This window comes from Chiroxiphia lanceolata, chromosome 3 (genome assembly GCF_009829145.1).
Source record: "Chiroxiphia lanceolata isolate bChiLan1 chromosome 3, bChiLan1.pri, whole genome shotgun sequence".
Taxonomy (NCBI): Eukaryota; Metazoa; Chordata; class Aves; order Passeriformes; family Pipridae; genus Chiroxiphia; species Chiroxiphia lanceolata.
The window spans coordinates 107594106-107611319 of record NC_045639.1 but is presented as its reverse complement, the minus strand read 5'-3'; the positions used below and the strand labels follow the sequence as shown (position 1 = coordinate 107611319).

The 17214-nt window shown below is 40.2% G+C and overlaps 1 protein-coding gene across 3 annotated transcripts in view; it reads left to right on the top strand.

Annotated features, from left to right (window-relative positions):
- LDAH (lipid droplet associated hydrolase) overlaps positions 1-16868 on the top strand; it is a 111745-nt gene extending 94877 nt beyond the window's left edge. For all 3 annotated transcript variants that reach the window (XM_032682936.1, XM_032682937.1, XM_032682935.1), the window contains exons 6-7: positions 3719-3801; positions 16623-16868. In XM_032682936.1, the coding sequence (XP_032538827.1) occupies positions 3719-3801; positions 16623-16814 (275 nt within the window). In that variant the 3' untranslated portion in view covers positions 16815-16868. The remainder of the gene's footprint in view (positions 1-3718; positions 3802-16622) is intronic.
- The last annotated feature ends 346 nt before the right edge of the window (positions 16869-17214 follow it).

Genomic DNA, 17214 nt, shown 5'->3' with positions numbered 1-17214 from the left:
TAGAGATCAGAAATCTCCTGAATGTATCGAATAAGAAAGTTGGGTGCCATAGAGGAAAGTAATTTACCTTCCAAACAGCGTAATTATCTTCTTTAGCTGCTTCTTTAGCTGTACAAATTCTTTTGTAGGGCTCTTGTTTCTGATATACCTAAGGAATATTTTATTGTTTATTTTTAAATCTTTTAATGTTTGTTCTTGGAAACCTACTTTTGCTCTTTGCAATTTCCTCTTACTTAACGCCTGCTGAAGTTTAAGTTCCTGTTTATTGGTTTCCATAGGATCATGTTTCCAAAATTTGAAGGATTTTTTTTTTTTGGTTGAAATAGACTCTTGAACCTTCCCATTCATCCGCTTTAGCTTAATCCTGTCTTCCTGGTTCCCTTTCTTGCACAGTACCCAAGCCTTCAAAGTAGTGCCCTTATTGCCTTTGCTGTCCTATTTGTTTACTATTAGGATCTCTATGACTAATCTAAGTTTACTAAGTGTGTGAATTCCACTTCATTTCTTATTGTTTACTGAAAAAAAGCACAAGCACCTCATAAATATGAGCAAACCCCACCAAGAACAGGAGATAGGACAGAGGAACCAGTAAGATGGGAGAAAGGGAGCAGGGGAGTACTTACTATTCCCACTGTATGACTGAACTGGGAGTGGAGAGCTGCCTGCAGAATCCCAGTGGTGTTGAATGAACTGGTATGTGTCAGGTTCTCCACTGATGACCACCAATATTTTCATCCCTGCCAACCATCCACTGTTGGTGCTGCAAGATAATGCAGAAGTTCTGACTGCAGGTACAGTAAAAAACAGTGACCTACTAACAACAACCTTATTCTGGACTGGAAAGTAGAAAACTTGACATACTAAAATCCCCATATAAGGAGTTTTGTGCAAGTCCTATTGCGAAATCCAGGCTTGTGCACTTAGTGCTTTGTGAAATTTTGTAAATCCATAGCCACATGCACCTGAAGGATCAGCATCTCAGGTAGAAAGGGCTGCTCTCCATGTCCTGCCTTCTGATACAGAGCAGGGCTTTTGATCAGACAGATTCTGTTGTAAGTAGGACTTTTGAGCACTAAAGTCACGTTTATCACATTAGAAACAGGAATCAATCTGAAATTAATTAAATACCTATGGACTTCCTTGTAGAATTACAGAGTGGTTTGGACTGGAAGGGATCTTAAAGATCATCCAGTTCCAGCCTCCCTGCCATGAGAAGGGACACCTTCCACTAGATCGAGTTGCTCAAAGCCCCATCCATCTTGGCCTGGAACACTTCCAGGGATTGGGCATCTATGGCTTCTCTGTGCAACGTGTGCCAGGGCCTCACCACCTTCACAGTAAAGAATTACTTCCTTCCTTATATCTAGTATAAACCTACCCTCTTTCATCCTAAGGCCATTCCCCTGTGTCCTATCCCTCCAGGCGCTTTTGAAAAGTCCCTCTCCAGCTTTCTTGTAGCCTCTTTAGGTACTGAAAGGTGCTGTAAGGTCTCCCTGAATCCTTCTCTTCTCCAGGCTGAACAGCCTCAGCTCTCTCAGCCTGTCTTCATAGAAGTGCTCCAACCCTTTGATCAACTTAGTGACTCTCCTGTGGACTTAGACCACTTGCCTTTCATATCTCTCAATTAAGGTTTTCCTAGACGATTTTTGAAGGTGCATTCTAAAATGTGTGTGTAATGCACCAGTGTTTGGGACTGAATTAAGAAGACAACCACCAATCAGGGTATGAACTCAACAATGCTGTAGATGCACAGACTTTTGCCAGCTCCACCAAGGGATTAGATGATCAGGTTGCTAGACATAAAACTGCAGAGAGACCCCTTTGCCCAGCAGAGTAGGATAGGACCAGTAAATTTTCTGGATTGTCTGTGTGATGTCACATCTGTATCCCTTTCATCTTGCCTAGGAAAGGAAGAACTTGAATTAGCTGTGTTCAATGTTTAATTGAAGAAGACAGAGCTCTGCAGGTATAGAACTGAATTACATCTTCTTTGGCTGGCTCAGAAGTAGATACTACTTTCTAGGAATTTTTTATTTACTTGAGAGCACTGGCTTTGTCTTTTAACATTCGATCTCCAGCGCCATCACTCATCTCTCCGGTGGCATTCTGCTTCCTTAGAGTAGTGCTGGAATTCAGCCAACTCCATGTTTTGGTCGTGACCAAAGACCTGTGTGATTACCATTTCCTCCCCTATCTCACAGTGTGAGAATGTATTACCCCTGTCTCAAAGCAGCATCAGATCCAACACTGTCATTAACTACTTGTGCACAAAACTCCATTGCTTCAGATTTTAAAAACAGTCAGTCTTTCCATTTTCTCCTGTATTTCAAGACAGGATTTAGTGTTTTAAAATACTTTCAGTCATTCTAGGACCTGGAAATTGAAATGCTTTAAGGTAATTTAGCCACTCAGGGCCTTCCATTGGTTTTGCAAACTGCTGAGAAAGAAGATTATTGTAATTCATTTTCATTTCACATACAGGTTATGTCTCTGTGATCCACAAGCACAGAGGCTTCATATTGTGAGGTCAGGAGAGGCTTGGCTATCTTATTAGCCCTGTAAGCTCACTGAGCAGAAAAAAAGGGTAAATGAAGTGCTAATTCTTTGGCTAGCTTCACATTTCTTCAGTACAGCACTGATGTCAGAAATGGATAGCCCTTATTAAAACACCCTTTGGAGGTGCAACACCGATGGTCATGTAGCAACTCTGAGTTCTGCAGTTGAATACACAAGGTTTGTTCTACAGCAGAACTCATAATCTAACAGTGCTTGTTCAAAGCCAGGTCTTGCAGTGTACATTCAACTTCTGCAGGTTCCGTTGCAACAGAAGCCAGGCAAGGTGGACGCAGTGTGATCCTCCTGTGTCAAAATGTTTAAATTTCTGAATATTCAGGCATCCAGACAAACCAACCCACTTTTCAGAGGTGCTAAGTTCCTATTGCTGTCTAATATACATGAGACATACCAGAACTCAACACCTCATAAAATGAATTCGGTGTCCAAATGTTAGACTTAATTATTTATGTCTCTGAGGCAGTATCTTGCAAACCAACTCACAATAAATTGCACTGAGCCATTTTTAATACTTCACATTCCAGAAAGGTAAGACTTAGACATTTGGTGTCCAGTCTTACCTCAGTAGGTACCTCAATATTATGCAGGACTGCAGTTTCCAATGATATTTGTAGTTGCCATTGTTTTTATTATATGTTATGTTGAATATTTGAATGACTTGCATGTTGGGATGTCAATAATTTAATCATCTGTTGATTAGTAATGCCTTTTATTGTATGCTTTGTATTTAAAAGCCCACTTTTGTATACTTCATGGATGATTTATCATGCTTACCTTTACCTTTCTAGAAGTATGTAGGGAAAGCTAGTCATCAGAGATCCTTCTCTGGTTAGAAGAGAGAGAGAGTCATCACCATTGGCTGATTCATAAGTCTGTAAGGGTAGAGTTATATTCCAAAGATGTCTCCCTTTCCATTAATTATGGAATTAATTAGTAAGAGGTGACTTAATTTAGTCTGTATGGCTTTTTACTCACTTGGTTAGGTGAAATAATTCTGCTCTTTCTGTCAGTGGGATTCTTTTCCATGGGACTGAAGAAACAGTGACTGCTCTGGTTGCTCTGCCTTTTTTCAGGGTTAGGCCCATCTTTTTTTCCTAAAAGATTTGCTGTATACTTACACTATTGCATGTTTCTTTTTCTACAGCCAACATCTTGTACATGGCAAGCCAAGAAATGATGAAGGTGGTGGAGAGAGACAGTACAACCATAAAACAAAATTTAAAGAAGGTAACTATTTAATCCTCAGAGTTTTCACAGGAAGCCCACAGGCATGAGGAGATGATACATCCAGTTATATTTGTGCAAAGCCAGAATTTCTGGAGGTTTGATTCTGCCTTTTTGGGAGTGTCATTCCATTTACTTTGGAGAAGGGGTCCTTAAAATGTCTTGATCCACACCTTTGTAATTGTAGCCTTCACCACTATCAGATGTTCCAAACCATCTGGTATGTTTGCCTTTGTGGAGGACAAACAGCACCTGTGTTCTGGTTGAGCCTGAGATGTGGTTCCCAGTGAGGCCTGGGTTCTGATCAGACAGGCAGATGGTCAGCCAGGAAGTGAGTGCAGGCTGATGGACCAAATCCCTTGACTTTGCTGCTGAACAGGTCAAGAAGAACATCTCTGTTGTGGGGTGTCAGTTAATACCACAGGGTTCTGCAGGCTCAATTTTTCCGAGGCATCAAAAGATAATAGAGTGGAGTCAGCAAAATTATTGCTCCACAGTTTCAGCCATTGAACTGCAGAGTAAGAGGAATTCCTCAGAGGCTGGAGCTACTGCTCTACAGGTAAATTAATTCATTTCAGGGACCTGTCTCCTGCACTGAACTTTCTTGTCTGTATCAATTTATTGTTGAAAGAGATTTTGTAAAGTTTTTGTCTGGACTGACAGTATTTTCCCAGGCACTTCCCAGGCATGGTTCAGGGGTTGGCACAGGCCAGGAACTGTTCCTAATTGGAGTTCTGATGTGGTCACCCTGTTTTGGAGGCTGAGATAATTTAATAGTCTGGCCATGGTCAGACAATTCCAGATGGCTCTTGAGCCAGAAAACTGTCACATTTAATAAACTTCTATTGGGGTAGCCTCTGTGTGAGTAGATAATCAGTATAATATATTATTCTACTGTGTCCCCTTCCTTCCCTCCATTTTTTTGTATCATCCCTGCCTTTTAACTGGAAGAATGATTCCACCACTTTGCACTGGCAGAGATTTTCATCAGAGAATGGAATTTTCTGGGACAGAGGTCTTCTGTAAAATTACTTTGTGCCTTTTAAGTAGATATGGTACAAAGTTCATTTCATAAATCAGTCTTTCTTTTTTTGGCTAAAAATAGATTTTTTTTTTTATTTATCCCATTTGCCTTCTCAGCACTTTGAAAGATATGTTCATATTTTAGAGGACTTGAAATAGCACACATGAACAAGGATCCCTACACTGCACCTGGTGTGCCTGGGCTTTCACATTTTTGCTGCAGAACACTCAAAGTTCTCCTTTGAGTGAATGGAGAATCTCTGTGAAAAGACTGAGAGGCTGATCTTGCAGACTGCAAATATTCCCACTGTCTTAAACAAAACTCTTCATGGCTTGATCCAAAGCCCAGTGAATTTAAGGAAAGTGGTTGATTTTACTGAGTGCCAGGGAGCTGGAGGGTCTGCCTGTTCCCTGAGGGAAGGGGAGCCACACGTGACCCCACACAAGCAGTGCCCTCCCTCACCAAGCACAATCCAGTCCCACAGGACCTGAGGAGAGTACAGAAATGGGTCCTTTGACTGTCCCAGACAAGGCAAAATAATGAACCAGGTCCAGTGTCTCTTCAGAGAATCCAGTCAGGATCAAAAGGGTACAGGGCCAGAGACAGGAGGGGAGACAAGGCTACAACATGGGTCCAAAGTCCACCCAGGAGGGATTGCCAAAGACATGAGGTAAGGCAAGGTGCAAGGTGGGAGCCATCCAGGCAACAAACTGTATAAGGTGGATCCAGTGTCAATCTATGAATCAGGGCGAGGGCTGGAGGCAGATACTCTACAGTGTAACCTGAGAGACAGAGACCAAAGGTGAAGGACAGAGCTGGAGACCCTGGAGCCGTAGGCAGGGAGTGTGGGTCAGGTGCCAGGCGAGGCTGGTAGGGTTATCAGTGCCCTGAAGCTGAGGGTGAGACTGCAGGTCACCCTGCTAGCCAGGATGCAAAAGCAGAGTGTGCAGAAGCAGGACTTCAGGTGCTCGTGAAAATGTTAAATCACAAGCACACTTGTGATTGTTGTGCTTGAAGTTCAGCATTAAAGTTTCATTGGGTGGGGATAGTGGTGGTGGTGACAATCCAGTGACTTCAGGTAGTCTATCAGATGCCTCACATTACAAAAAATACTGATTTTGTGTGCTGAATGAAGGCCCATAGCCAACAGTAAGAGTTTGCAGGTGTCCAAGTCTGCTCCATCTGTGCTTTTGTTGACTCTGTCAAGCTAAGCATGGCCTTGGCAGGCTGGAACTGTTTTAAACCTGTGTTAACTTTCTTTTATTGATTCTTCTATGTCCTCATACTTTTAAAGTGGCAAACATACTCAAGAAAACAAAAAGCTGAAGCGCGCTTATAAGAGTTGGCAAACTGAAGAAAAAGTAGGTCTAAAAATGCTTCTCTTTTTTCATCTCCTAGTAATTTCTGGGAATGTAAGAATTAAGGGAAAAATTTTGAATTGGCATCACGTTAAACTTGAAGAGTATTGACAATAAAAATGGGCTTAACTTATAAAGGTTGGAAGTTTATGAAAACAGGAACTATAGTCCAAGTTGCTATAGAACTGGCAAGCTGTTACTTCAAAAAATTTTATACTGTTTAGTAGTCACTGTGATCATATGGTAAAAGCCAATCTTAACACCTGACTTTGCCAGCTGCTGTGGAATAGAACAGTTATTTCTGGATCTTGTTTGCATTCTGCGATCTGAAGAAGGAGGAAGAAGAGACACAAAATTATTCCAATCTTTCCATACCAGGTTTAACTATAATTGTTACTAGTTAGGGACTAGGAGAAATTTTATCACCAGAGCCCAGATTCTTAGTCTAACAATGCTAATTGCTTGGATTTATGTTGAAAGAATGGGAGCTGGAATATTGTTTGGATAATGAAGTGAGGTTTTTCACTTATAATCTTCTAAAGTCAGAAGTTGTGCAAATTAAATAGCAGTGGAACTGTATGAGGAGGATGGAGACCTGTCTTCTAACAAAGTAATATATGACAGAGCCTTTAAAATATTGTCTGTAAAACTACTTGCCTGGATCAAGCAGTATGTGAATATACAGGAATTTGAGCTTCATATTTCAGTGACATGGGGGTTGTGATAAACCACAAAATCCAAACAAATAAGGTAGGGGATACTGATATAAGATTTGCTTTGGTGGTTAATTATTAGCTATTAGATCGTGTCTAAGGCAGCTGAGCTATGTTCTTTCACTGTAATAACACCAACTCCCTTTCCTAACAGAAACTGGAGGCAAAGATACTACTGAGCTAGAGGAAGTTTATTGTAATTCCTGCACAAAAGGAAGTGGGTGTAATTCTGTATTCTTAAAAGATGGATCAGCACTGAGCATCATGGAGCTCTTACAAATAGAATTAAAAAAAAACAACTTAAAAGGAACAGGAAAATGGATATGTTGGGCATTCACTAGCATGCCTGGAATGGACAATATTTTCATATAGAGGCTCTCTACAGCACTTAACTTGTTACTTTCTGCATCGTGCCCCATTCATTGCTCTATTTTATGACAGCTTTATTGACTTTTTTCTGTCAAATAAGCTTATAAACCTGTTATAATAAGTAAATTCTTGTATAAATCAGGAAGATATTGCACAAAAGGGTAAAACTAGGGTGCTTACAGAGGAAAGTCACTAAAAAATCACCCCTCAGAGTTTATATTTATTGAGTTATATCTGGTCCATTACTCCATATGTAATACACAGTAGTCCTATTTTGAAGTGTAGAATCTGCTCCAAAGTCCACCTAAATCAATAGAAGAACTTCCACAGACTCCAGGAATTCTTGAATCAGTGAATTTTCTGCAGTGGATCATAATTTCTTAAGACAATAAACCATCTCCTCCAATTGAAAATCATGATTCTTTTGGTTAGCATCTTAAACCAAAAAAGGTTTATATGCTCCTTGAGTTTAGTTTTGCCAGTGGTTTGGTGTAGAAGTTACATTGATTACGTAAGGAAAAAGACAGGAAACATCTGAAGGAGAGATACAAAGATCAAAAAAGAAAACCTTTTATCTCAGAAGAAATGTATAAACTGGAAGTTTATGGACACATTAACCTATTTTCACTAAGTTTGTGGAAGTCTGTATAGTGAGTGGCTTATAACCACCCATATATAGATGGTTAGATGGGGAAGAAATTCAGTTTTGTAAAAATTAAATGAACGAAATACGTTTACTATTTCATGCTTATTTCAATGATGTATTTAGAATTTGAAGTCATGCAAGTTTATATCACACCAGTAATTCCAAAGAAAATGTCTTCTCCAAGAGTATCAACTGAACAGTGGCACGCAGAGTTTTAGAATAAAAGCTGAAGAATTAAGTATTTCCTTTCCACAGAGAACAGCTAGGTTTTTCTTCTGAAAAATTGTCTTTGCTACAGAAATTTTTTAAAACTGAGCAACCAAGAACTATTTTGACCACTAAGGCAGCTGTTTTGATGTTGCCCAGTTTTTGGTCAACAGTGTTTTTGTTTGAGTCTCTGTAGACATCCACGGGGGTTTAGTAATTATTCCCAGTGAGAGGAGCATGATCTGAAGATATGTGCTTAAAAAAGAATACTACAAATACTTTGCCTACCCACAGTCTTGAGTGAGGTGCTTGCCTACATTTGTGAAAAACTTTCCAAACGCTCTTTCTGAATAGGTACTAAGTGCTCTCTCAAGCCAAGAACACCTCTTTTTTTGTCTGGTCTCACATCCACTTTGGTTTGTGCTCCCTGGAGGTGCAGAGTTGAAGCCAGGGAAGCTGCACATGTGCTTGGGGATTTTGGTGCCCCTGTCATTTAACCACAAGAACAGCCTTCTCCTTGAAGTGCCCAGAATGCCTAATCAGGGACTGTCAGCTTCTCTCCTTGATGGAAGAGAATCCCAGTGAGCGTTTAAAAGTCCAGTATACCACAGTGTACTTACCTGTGATATTTCACTTGTTGTGCAACTGATCTCCTGTTACCATCGTTCATGCTGTGTGGTGTTCTAGTAAAGAAGCAATGACATTTTTGAGGTGAGTATAAGGTGTGTGCTGCACACAGTAAGCACTGACAGCAATATTTCCCCAGCCTTCTGTAGAATATTTAAAAGTAGAATATTTACTACCCCATACTTACCTTCTACTGTGCACAGCAATGCACAGCATTGCCCTTGACAGCCAGATGCTGATCCTGCTGTTGCAAGAGAGATCTGACTGATTCACGTTAGATAAAGTCCCACTGAATGTAGATGGTGTCAGGCTAATACTCAGAGGGAAATACTGTTTGCAGTAAATACGGTTGGAAGAATCTAGCCCAGTAATAGTATTGCTTAAATAGTGGTTTCAGGTCTGTTTGTTTTTATTTTGGTATTTATACAGACTTGACTTCTGAAATATTCATGTCCCTGACACATCTAAATATATACCCTCGAAATGCTTTTAAGTCTTTAAAGTGACATAGATAATATAAATAAGTTAATCACCCTGATTTGTTGATAAATCCTGTGCATCCTTTTTTAAAAGCACAGTTTTACTTTGCATTGAGTTTGACCCATCATTATCTGTGAGAAAGTGGAAATAAAAGTGGCCTCACATGATCTCATGGTTCTACGTGCAGAGCAGCTGGTAGCATTGCTAACAAACTGCAACAGAGTTAAAGAGAAACCCTTTTCCCTTTGTCAATTTACCAAGTTTCAACACTGACAAAGGCATGAAAACAGTATGTAGGACACCATGCCTGACACCAGGGAGAGGAGTAACACACCTTAAATCATATGTGAAGTACCCACTGCATCAGGCCATGTCTCAAGGTTTGCATCTTAATTTCTCCAATAGCAAAATGTTTCTCCACCCCATTTCTAGACGGGAAAGTGAGTTTTGTTTTTTATTTATGTTGGTTTAACAAAACTGACCGCCATCCTTATGTTAAATAAAATCACCACAAATACTTGGACTACCCATTACACCTTTACTGCAAGCCCAACAGGGCAGTATTTAAAAAGAGCATTGTGTACCCCAGATTGTCAACTGCCTCTTCTCAAAACAGTCCAACTGAAAATGTTTGGTTTTGCACAGCCCTTGGAAAGTTACGAAAAACCAGTTCTGGTAAAACAAGCTGAGAAGCAAGTTCCCAAGACCTTGCCATCAAACTGGCTGATCTAAACCAGGATAGTGAGGGGAGGGAGACAGTGTCTTGAAGAGCCAGATCCCAAAGCATTTAGGGCTTCCTAGGGCAATGCCAGCTCTTTGAATTCCCATTAGTAAAGCCAAAGTACAACTAAAGCAAATTAAAAAAAAAAAAAAAGCGTGTCCCAAACCAGTGTGTTCCCATGTCGTTTATCCTATTCTTTTAGCAGGATAAGGTGGAGACACTTTCATAATTCCAGAGAAGCTAGGTCATTTTCTATAAACCCTGATTGAAACTAATTCTGGGCTAATGCCTTTTAAACTAGTTTTCATCCAAGAACAAATGAATCTATTTGCTGGTTACTGTTGATAGATGTCACCCAGAGAGAAGCTGCTGTGGCAACCAGTGAGTGCATGTGGGAGTAATGCTGATAAAATGTCAGTGTATCAGAGACAAGGATTTCAGCAAGGACACTGGTGCAGTCCTGCTGTTGCACCCGTGCTGCTCGTTTTTATCCACAGAGATCAAACCTTCGCTCTTTGCCATCAGCTGGAGTGGTGCCTGGCCATGTAATAAGATCCTAAAGTTGTTATAACATGTAACGAATTCCAGAGAGATAGAAGAAACTCAATATTTTTTAACTTTTTTGATTTCTTTTTCAGTGCTGCTCTGTGACAGTTACAGAAGAGGCATAAAAGAAATCTCTCTGTAATTTATACTTTTGTGAACTGTCATACACACTATAACAAGTGCCAATGGAGTCAACTGCAGGAAATCTTTATTATTTTCTTAGAAACTCTTTAAAATGTAAACATCCTGTTGATACAAATCTCAGATTCTTCTGATGTTTACTTAGCAGCTGCCATCATTGTGCAGTGTCAGAGTACACACACCATATTACGAGGTACGAGGCTGAGCCCTACTCAGACGTGTTTTTTACAGAAGCTAAGGCTGAACATACTTCTGAGCCATTTAATGGAAATCAACTTGCAACAATACTACTGTTATTTTAAAACTATTTGAAATTTAGAAATTGCATAACTATTTCAAACATGGTATTGAAATAACCAGCAAAGACAGCCCACATCCCCTTTACTCTGCTCTCATCAGATCCTGAAAGAGGACATGTTTCAGTCACTCACAGCGAGCAGGATATTGCATCAGGAATCATAAAGTCTTTCTCATGTCCAGTGGAAGCTGCCATTTCCCTTCTGAGTCAGGAATACCTGGAAGTCTCAACATTCAATATTGCAAAAGAATAAAAATAATCCTCTCGCCCTCATGGCAGAAAAGTTAAAAAAATGCAAATATTGAAAAGTTTAAGCCCGTAAGAAAATAGAAAGAACCTTTTATTTATTGTTTTGCAAATCTGTTTATTTTTAAGCTAGTCTCATTATTTTGGGGGCCTGACTCACCATTTCTGAATGCTTAGACTGGCAGCAGCTTTCCATGGCTGGTGCATTGGTTGTGCTGACTCAGAATGTCTTTACAGCCATGCACCGTCCACAGGAAAATATGCACTTTATAGATCCATACAGCGCATGCCAGTGTTCCCTACAATTGATAGAGATCCCATGTGCCTCTGGTTACACATGGTTCATTAATTATACCTGCCTGCCTGCTGCAATAGCAAAGCTCCTGATGTGAAAATGAAGATGAGAAGATTTAGATTCTGAAAAGTTTTGTTTAAATATGTCTGAAATTATTCTGTCTTAATATATTAGGAAAGTTGGTGATATTCTAAAGTCTGTATATTTCATGTCTCTGTCTGACACAGGCAAAGAGCAGACACATTTTGTCATTCAAAGGGAGACCCTCAACTCCACAAATGGCAGTCAAGTAGCTGTCAGGTTTCATAGGCCAACATCTGGATCACTGAAAATTTGAACCTTGATTGCAGTCCTGCTCTTTTGCATAAACCATTAATAAGGAAGCATTTTGAAAACAATTCTGAATTCTGTTGGCAGTTAAGAAACACATTAAAGTTTTGGATGTGCAGGCATAGGCACACAGACAATGCCTGCACACCAACATCGGCACATGAAATGAACAGACAAAATAACTGTAACATCAAATCAAGGCCCCCAGGTCTCCTGTTCTAAAACTGTTCTTACTTAGTTGGTCATAACATACCCAAACTTTAGTTGCATATATGACACAAGTGTCTGTCCTACCTTGACTGTTTTTATTTCAGTGGAAAGGATTCTACAGTATCTACAAATAAGGCTCAGGGGAAAATGCATTGTTTTCTCATGTTAACAATTCCTGACTTAGAGAAGGAGTCCATGCGTTAACTAACATGGCTAGATATTTATGTATGGGCACCTGAACTGTGCTTTATGAGTACACTTGTAGGAATCTAAAGGTGCAACAGGCATTAGAGATGCAGGTGACCCCAGTAGAGTCAACAGAAATCCATTGAAGAAATCAAGGTGGAATTTGGTCCTTAAATGTAGACCTCTGGTTCAGTTTTGGGCACTGTGAAATATCCCCACCTGGCCTCCAGCTGTTTTGCCAGAAAGTTGTGAGTCTCTTATAAATTAACCTGTCATACCTGCCAGTCTCATGCAGGTGCCTCAGATATCTAGAGCATCTCACATGGCAGTAGATACCCACACTTTGGCGACTGAGTTCTTAGTGGAGCCTGAGGTGCAGCTTCACTCATCTTACAATAAACACTTACTCTGTCAGCTGAATAGCTTTCTAAGCACTGATGCCTTTATTGAGCCCGTCTTTCTGACTCTGTGATGGAAATTTGGATGCTTGGTACACATGTAAACACCACAATACAGGTACTATATTTAGATGTTTTTATGCTGAACTGAACCTGACACTAGGAATACCTGATAGTCTGAGAGATGTTTGAGGAGCAGCACTGGGAACAGAGGTTCTAGAAAAAGCAGCTAGGGTTGGAATTCAGACTCAGAATGGGATGGAGAAACCAGAAGACTAAAATTTGGACTTCGCATGGCAAGTATGTGGGACTAGAATAAAAAGCAGAGTAGAAACCGGAAATGATGAGGTAAGGAAAATAGAGCTGAAATAATGAGCCAAAGGGGGTTTTAGAGCAGTCTTGAGACCAGAAAAGGACAAGACAAAAGAAGTCATATTTGGAGAGAGTGGACAAATGACTGGACAGCAAGGCCAGTAGTTGGTAAATATTCTGCCCTTTTTTGCTGGTAATGGAACCTAAATTTCCAAAATCTTATTGCTTCTGTTCTCATCAAGTGCCATTGGCAATGTTTGCCTAAAGAATAGGAACAGCACAATAGAAGAGAACTGTAGAGATAAATAGTAACTAGTGATGACCTGGTGTTCCCAGTGTAGGCGTCTCAGAGTGTTATTACTTTACCCAACAGTTGTCTGGTCCCATGGACTGAATGTCCATTGGTGACTCGAGCTCATTAAGTTTGATCCTGCAGAGCATTTTTGCTTTAGTTTCAGTTGAAAGGAGGTCATACATTCTGAGACCCTCCACAATGTGAACCACAGTACTGTAAATCTGGACAATCTTGGCATTTGCTTCAAAAACACATTACATATTCAAACTAGATCACTGATTTCTGTGCTGGACACCTCCAGTGTGACACCCAGCAGGAAAGTGTCCCATGTTCCTCTGGCCAGAAAGTGACAGTGCTATTTCTTTTAATTACACCATGACCTTAAGGGACAGAGGCCTAAAGCAGCAAATCTAGAGGTGCTGACGCTGTTGACAAGACATGTAGGTGCCACATGTAAAACGCCTGGGTTTTGGTTTACCTCCTCGAAGCCTGGTAGTCTGTGTACACAAGCTTTGCTAAAACCAGTTGACATTGCATTACCAAGCATTTCACAGTTAGGGAGCACCAGTCTCATTTCAGATGCCTTCTCTGTATCCTTTCAGAGCTGCTTTCATTTTCCTTTTTCCTCTTTCGTTAACCAAAGGAGCTGTGTAATGAAGAACACAGGTTGAAGTACTTCTACCTTATCTGTGGTGGAAGGGGTAAAATGCCTGTTGAAAAAAAAAGAGGGAATTGTATGAAATGAAAGGGAATAACTTCATGGTAAAGGCATGTAAATTTCACATCCAAGAATGGGCTCTTGGTGAAGTCATTAATATTTTTCATAGATGGCCACAGTTTGTTCTCACTTTTCTGAGTATCTCATTTAAGACCTTGAAATGTGTATTGCAGACAGATAGACAGTGTTTCAGAGCACCTGCAAGTGCAGTCCAGGAATGCTGTCCTTTGAGTATAGTCAATTCTGTGTAATGCTGCACACACTAGAAAACCAGCTTGAGGTGTTTCAGACTACACTACATGCTTTCAAATTAATATGTGTAGTTTTACATTAATTTCTGTGCTCCTCACCTGCAAAATGGAGATAAAAATGGCCACTAAGGTGTTGCAAAACTAAATTAATAAATGTGAGCATGCAGATCCTGTAGTGATGTGTGCCAGAGGAATGCAGAGCATAAAGAAAATAAATTCTGTCTGTAAACCATGAAATATGTAGTAAATAAATCCTCAGACCACACACAGAATTTAAAACAAAAAATACTATCAAATAGCAGCTCATCAGCTGAACATCATCCTGTCAGTGGATTGAACGAGTCAAGGATCCTTTGGATCATGCAGTGAAAGATTAAACTATAATGCAAATATACCAGAGGCTAGCTAAGAATGCACATAAATCTTCTATTTAGGCATTTCCAAATCTGTGAGTTCTCAAGTTTACAACCTTACCTGGAGAACAGCCCGTTTCACAGTCCATGCAGACTAAGCCAAGTATTTTATCCACCTTTGTAACTGTAAATAGCTTTTCATCTTTTTGTTAATGATCATTATGTAATGAGACTGCAACTGGCCTTTCAAAAAACCTAATGAATTCAAGGACTGCTCAAACTGGAGTTGCTCCATTGCTTTTTTTCCCTTAGTTTCATAATCTTTAGTTTTGTGTCTGTTGGTAACAGAGCCCAGGGTTAAATGTAATTCAGTCAGATGGTTGGCTTCCAAAAGGCCTGAAAGCAGCTGGCCATTTTACATTGGCTTTTTTGAAGAGCTTTTGCTAGTGTGACATCCTGTGATGGATGAATCAAAGGCAAGATCAAAAGAAATTTTCTGCTAAAGCAAATGACACACCTTGTTTCCAGCAATTAGTGGGTGACAAAGGAAACCAATGATGTTTGCTAACATGGGATACGTAGAAGTTTAACTTGGGTTGGTGTCTGTGCAACTGAGATGTTTTGGATACAGCCCATAGTCAGTAATGTACAAGATTTGGGTAAACTTCAACAAGAGAAAAGTAAGTTAGACAAAAACCTGTAATATTTTGTGAAATGCAGTCTGGGCTCTTAGCCTGCCTCTACCCCGGTGGGTCCCTTTATTTGTGTTCCACATACAAAAATTATGGAATTGAAGATTTTTGTAATGAAAGGAAAACTTCTTGTCCTCTAATTTATGTCAGTAATGCTCAATTTTTCACTGAAGTACAGAAATGAAATATGAAACAAATGAGAGTAATGGAATTGGGCCAAGCTGTGTGTGTGATGTGTTGAGCAATCAGCATCCTTCTGGTACCTGCATTCAAACATTTTAATATGAGGACTGCTTGTCATTAATCTTGTTCTTGTATAGTCTTAAATCCACAGTTTTTTACTCTCTCCCAGACAACCACTTTCCCCTCAGGTACTTTACAGCAATTGAAAAACATAGATATAGCATGCAAAGTTGACATGAAAATGGGAGGAAGTGGTGACTTGGGAAAATGTGACATTTAGTGTTTCTAACAGAGAGAAAAGACACTTCACTGAATATGATATTTGCCTGGAATTTATGACTTTTGCATTTAGGTGGACCCTGTAGCCCCTGCTTCATGTATGTCATCCACCAACGTTATTTGGGCAAGATGAAAACAAAATGGACTTTGGAGGAATTTTAGTTCCACATTAGGACCCAAACTAAAGTTGCCCATCAATCTCTGGGAGGTGCCTTCACTCCACACAGGCAGCATTTCACAAAGACAGGACAAAAAGCTGGGGTTTTCAGCCTGGAAAAGAAACCTTAGAGTACCTTCCAGTACCTAAAGGGGGGCTGTAAGAAAAAGGAGGACAAACTTTAGCAGGGCCTGTTGTGATAGGACAAGGGGTGATCATTTTAAACTGAAAGAGGATCAATTCAGACTAGACACAGGGAAGAAGTTTTTTACAATGAGGGTGGTGAGACACTGGCACAGGTTGCCCAGAGAAGTTGAGGATGCCCCATCCCTGGAAACAGTCAGGGTCAGGTTGCATGGGGCTTTGAGCAACGTGATAGAGGTGAAGATGTCCCTGGTCATTGCTTTTGGTTAAATAGTTAGAAAGCTAGCACAGAAAGGAGCTAACAGCTTAGGAAAAACAGCAGCTGGGCTGGTGAGGGGTGGACTCCATGGACAACTACACGATTTGATCCATAATAAGAAATTTCTTAAGGCAGCCAGGCTTCCCTCAGCAGATCTCTGTTTTCAGAATTAAGTCTGTTCCATGTTCCCCAGTTTCACAGATGAGGAAACTGAGTCACAGAGGATTTAATTGTCTTCATTATAACTGCAGACTTGGAAGCAACCAAGAACTACCAGTTTGCTATCCCTCATGGTATATCTCGGGACTTGAAGTATCACTTATTATCTGTTGGTTGCTCCACCAGTAACTTTGCAAATTAATTATTTACTATGCTTTGATTTCTAGCTGATTTTTTACTATGGAACTGGAGACAGCTGGTGTCCACAGCACTACTACGATGAGATCAAAATGGATTTTCCAGATGGGGACATTCGGCTTTGTGAGAAGGGGCTCCGCCACGCCTTTGTGCTGGATGCCAGCAAGGAGATGGCTGCCATGATCACAGACTGGCTACAGGATGATCTGACCAAATTATAAGCATGGATTCAGTGATTAACAAGAAAACGATGTAATTATTTTGTGAACGTGTAATTTTTTTTTGTGAGAGAGTCTGTCCTATTTTTTTTCAGTTTATTATAGATTATGGCTTGTTTTCTATTGAGATATTATAGAGAAAGTTAAAGAAAAACTGGCTGGTCCAAAGTATAGTTTTATTGATTCGGTGCGTGTGTAGTTTTGTCCTGTGTCTTCAGGACTCTGCAGGACTTGGCAAAAGGTGGAATATTTATTGTCTGCTAGGGCTCTAGACAACACTGGTACAATTGTACCTGAGTTATACCACCTCGTTCACCTGCTGGAGAACTGTCAGGGATGTGGAGGATTCTGACAATGGATCCTGGTATGCTGGGAAAGACCTGGCCCTCTCTATGTGTCTCAT